Genomic DNA, 4,353 nt, shown 5'->3' with positions numbered 1-4,353 from the left:
AGGCAGCGGACAGACTTTGCCAGAAATCAACCCGATCTCATACGATCGGGTTGATTGACACCCTCTGCTAGCGGCCGATTGGCCTCGAATCTGCAGGGGGCGACATTGCACCAGCAGTTTACAGCGTATGATGTCGGCATTTATCAATGTGCAGCCGACATGATCCGCAATATCGGATCATGTCTGCTCGCACAATGATAATTCAGCCCCTATATCTGAATTGGAATTCTGTGTCCTTATCCAATAAGTTTACTCAGTGCATTTCTAATCTCTTGACTCCTCAAGCCATATATTATAGGGTTTAACAGAGGCGTTACCACAGTATAGAGAAGGGAGAGGAACTTATCGGTATCTATAGAGTTTTTACTGGATGGTATTGTGTATATGGCTAATACTGTCCCATAGTATACACATACAACTGTCAAGTGGGAACTACAGGTGGAAAAAACTTTTTGTCTGCCACTGGTGGAAGGAATTTTAAGGACAGTGATGAGAATGTAAACGTAAGACAGAATGATGAGGATGGGCGGAAGAATTAACACAAAGACACTGGCCAGGAAAATTTCCAGTTTCACAAATGATATATCTGAACAAGAAATCTCTAATAGAGGTACCAAATCACAGAAGAAATGATTAATGGTATTAGTACCACAGAACTCCAAGCAACTTATCATTATAGTTGACATGACTGGTACCAGAAAACCAAAGAACCAAGAAAATAATCCAAGTTGTAGACAGAGTTTAAATTCCATTATTGCTGTATAACGTAACGGGTTACAAATAGCGAGATAACGGTCATAAGACATAGCCGTGAGAAGAAAACAACCAGCACAACTCGAGGAACCATGAATATGCAACTGAAAAAGGCAAGGAACAAACGATATTGTCCCACCATCTTGCCATGTAACACGGAGCATGTTGGGTATGATATTGGTTGTCACTATAGTGTCAGATACGTAGAGGTTGCTTAGAAAGAAGTACATGGGAGATTTGAGATAAGGACTTAGTAAAACTAATGTAATGATCAGAAGATTACCCACCACTGTTGCGATGTAAACAGAAAGGGTGAGGAAGAAAATCCAAAACTTGTAGGCGCGATATCTTGCAAATCCCAAAAGTAGGAATTTGGTTACTGTTGTTTGGTTGTTCCCAAGCATTGTCTGTTTTTAAAAATAAGAAGAATTAAAGATTATAAGTAAGAAAACAATTTTATGTAATCAAAAAAAGGGCAAGTTGGTTCTGTCGGCTTAGATGTCACTTTTAGATGGAACACATCAGAACAATGAAGTCAGTTTTCAGGCTTTTGCCATTTTAAATTTTATACTTTAAAAAGACATATTTTTACTTTATTGTTCCTTTGGGTGCAGCTTCCTCTACCATAGATTAAAATTTAAATGTAATGAACGTTTGTCATTTTTCATCCACATTTGGGGTCCAAATCTCTAAAGTCCCTCAAAGAAATTTGCAGGGTTTTGGATATAAAGGATATAATTACATTACAAAATTTGTGTGCCTATATTGGAGAGTTTTTGATAGTTGGACCCTTAGTACATTACAATGTATATTACTCAGATTTTGCAATGGTTGATAAGGTTCTTAACTATAAATATAGCATTTGGGTTGAGATAAAGAGTCTTTGATTTTGTAGTTGGGTTTGTCCAGTACCTGGTGTTGGGTCCAAAGGAGAAGTATTTTCAGCTTCCAATAACAATTCACAAACTAGGCTCATCCGATATACCTGTATGTTAAAAACAGTATCATACTTTAATGCCATTGAGTTAAATGAGAAAAATCAAAATCAGCACAGCCAGTCAGTTAATTAAATCCCCACAAAAATTATTTTGTGTTTCAAATATAGGGGCCGAATTATCAAGCTCCGAAACAGCAGTTGTCTTAAGACCGATGCTCTGAGGCTGCGGACATCAATCCACCCGATCCTATATGATCGGGCTGATTGACACCTCCTGCTAGTGGCCAATTGGCCGCAAATCTGCAGGGAGTGGCATTGCACAAGCAGTTCTGGTGAACTGCTTGTGCAATGTTAAACAGCGTATCATGTCGGACAGACATTGATAAATCGGCCCCATAGTATACAATTTAAAACATTTGTTTAATTTAATTCTATAATCTAATTTGCTTTGTTCTCTTGGTATCTTTTGTTGAAAAGCATACCTAGGTAGGCTCAGGAGCTGGGAGATAGCTACTGTTTGGTGGCCGCACATGTATGCCTCTTGTCATTGGCTTAATGATTGTGTTCAGCTAGCTCCCAGTAGTGCATTGCTGCTACTTCAATAAAGGTTACCAAGATAATGAAACAAAATGTATGCTCTATCTGAATCATGAAAGAAAAATTTGGGGTTTCATGTCCCCTTAATAATTATGTATTTTATGTATGTTTCATGTGTGCGTGGAGGTAATGTAGGTCATTCCTGTACTACATCATACCCTGCATTGTATCATTTGGACTACAAGTGTTGGGAAGATTGAACCCTGGTGACCCTGTATTATGTGACTCAGACTTAGGGCCCAAAGAACAAAACTTTGAAGGCAAGACGGGAAAAAGAATGCCGACACTTGCAGGGGCAGCCCTCATGGAATTATCTAAAAAAAGGGGCTGTCCCTGCGAGTGGTGAGATGTCGCTCATAGAATATAATGGAGCTCACTGGAAAGAGAAACTTTGTCAGGGAGAGTAGGCGGTGCACTTTAACAATTTAATCCTGCACCTAATACAAAATCAGATTATGTGGCTTTTTAGCAAACAGTGCCTTACGCCTCTGTTTTTGTATGCATGTGTTTTTCATTTAGGATAATAAGCGTTTTACGTATTTTGACACAATCTCGCCACTTTTAAGTTTGCGAGAAAAATCAGCGAGAACTGCAGGGGAAAATGTTTAGATAATACACCAGACCTGGAGGAGAAATGTCAGCTACACCCATGGAAAATCCCTGTCCAGCAGTGGTGGGGAAACTCATTTTACAATAAGGAAAACAATACGTTTTAAATTTTGGATTACAAATACAAATTTCACATCGTTTTTTTGCATGCACTGTGTGCTTGTATTACAATTTCTACAGTGCACCTTAAATATTATTTTTCCTGCATAATTTCAATTACATATTTAAATTTTTCTATTAAATATTATTTTTTCCTGCACAATTACAATTTTTAATGTGAGTAAACAATACAATTTTGTACTTTGTATTTTTATTTTATTATTTTATTTATTCTATTTATATTTTTTATATTTTGTATACATCACCATCGCATGCTTAAAAGCAGTGAACTCCCCTTTGTAAGATACACTGATCTCAAGGTAAAAACCATCAGGCCCATAGTGTAGTATGTGCACTGCATATGATGGTGCAGAGATGGGCTCCTGTACTGCACAGTGTTGGGTATATCAGACCCTGTATTGGAACATCATGCTCTGTACTGTGCATAGCAGAGGGATTCAGACCATGTATTTTATAATTTGGGGAAAGGGGATCTCATACTCACTGCTGAGCAACATAAAAGGGACCAGTTCTTACATGGTCGCGTATTAGTGAGATTAGACCATGTATTGTTACAGTATTTTTATCCTTTATAGTGCAGCTAAAGGTGTTGTATGAGAGTGTGTGTGGTGTTTATTGTATGACAGTGTATGTCGTGTGTGTTGTATGAGAGTGTGTGTAGTATTAGAATGGTATTATAGTGTGTGTGTGTATTGTATGAGATGTTTGCGTGGAGTGTGTTGTATGAGAGTGTTTGTGATATTAGAGTGTGTGTATGTTGTATAAGAGTGTGTGTGGTGTTTGTTGTTTGAGAGTCTATGTGGTGTGAGTTGTATGAGAGTGTATATGGTGTGAGTTGTTTAAGAGTGTGTGTGTGGTGTTTTTTGTATGAGTGTGTGTGGTGTTTGTTGTTTGAGAGTCTATGTGGTTGTGTTGTATGAGAGTGTATGTGGTGTGAGTTGTATGAGAGTCTATGTGGTGTGAGTTGTATGAGAGTGTATGTGATGTGAGTTGTTTAAGAGTGTGTGTGGTGTTTGTTGTATGAGTGTGAGTGGTGTTTGTTGTTTGAGAGTCTATGTGTGCGTTGTATTAGAGTGTATGTGGTGTGAGTTGTATGAGAGTGTGTGTGGTGTGAGTTGTATGAGAGTGTGTGTGTTGTGAGTTGTATGAGAGTGTGTGTGTTGTGAGTTGTATGAGAGTGTTTGTGTTGTGAGTTGTATGAGAGTATATGTGGTGTTTGTTGTTTGAGAGTTTATGTGGTGTGAGTTGTATGAGAGTATGTGTGTGTGTTGTGAGTTGTATGAGAGTGTTTGTGTTGTGAGTTATATGAGAGTTTATGTGGTGTGAGTTGTATGAGA

The 4,353-nt window shown here is 38.1% G+C and overlaps 1 protein-coding gene across 1 annotated transcript; it reads right to left on the bottom strand.

Annotated features, from left to right (window-relative positions):
* Window positions 1–236: 236 nt before the first annotated feature.
* On the bottom strand, window positions 237–1,157 carry LOC128636629 (olfactory receptor 478-like). The gene has a single exon (XM_053689620.1). It carries the CDS (start codon window positions 1,155–1,157, stop codon window positions 237–239), a length of 921 nt encoding a protein of 306 aa, XP_053545595.1.
* Window positions 1,158–4,353: the final 3,196 nt, after the last annotated feature.

The sequence above is a fragment of the Bombina bombina genome, chromosome 7 (genome assembly GCF_027579735.1).
Source record: "Bombina bombina isolate aBomBom1 chromosome 7, aBomBom1.pri, whole genome shotgun sequence".
NCBI lineage: Eukaryota > Metazoa > Chordata > Amphibia > Anura > Bombinatoridae > Bombina > Bombina bombina.
The sequence above is the reverse complement of the archived record's forward strand: the minus strand, read 5'-3'. Positions and strand labels throughout refer to the sequence as shown.

Bases quoted from the DNA above. Each gene is read 5' to 3' on its own strand.
- LOC128636629 (XM_053689620.1), bottom strand. From the start codon at position 1,157: ATGCTTGGGAACAACCAAACAACAGTAACCAAATTCCTACTTTTGGGA.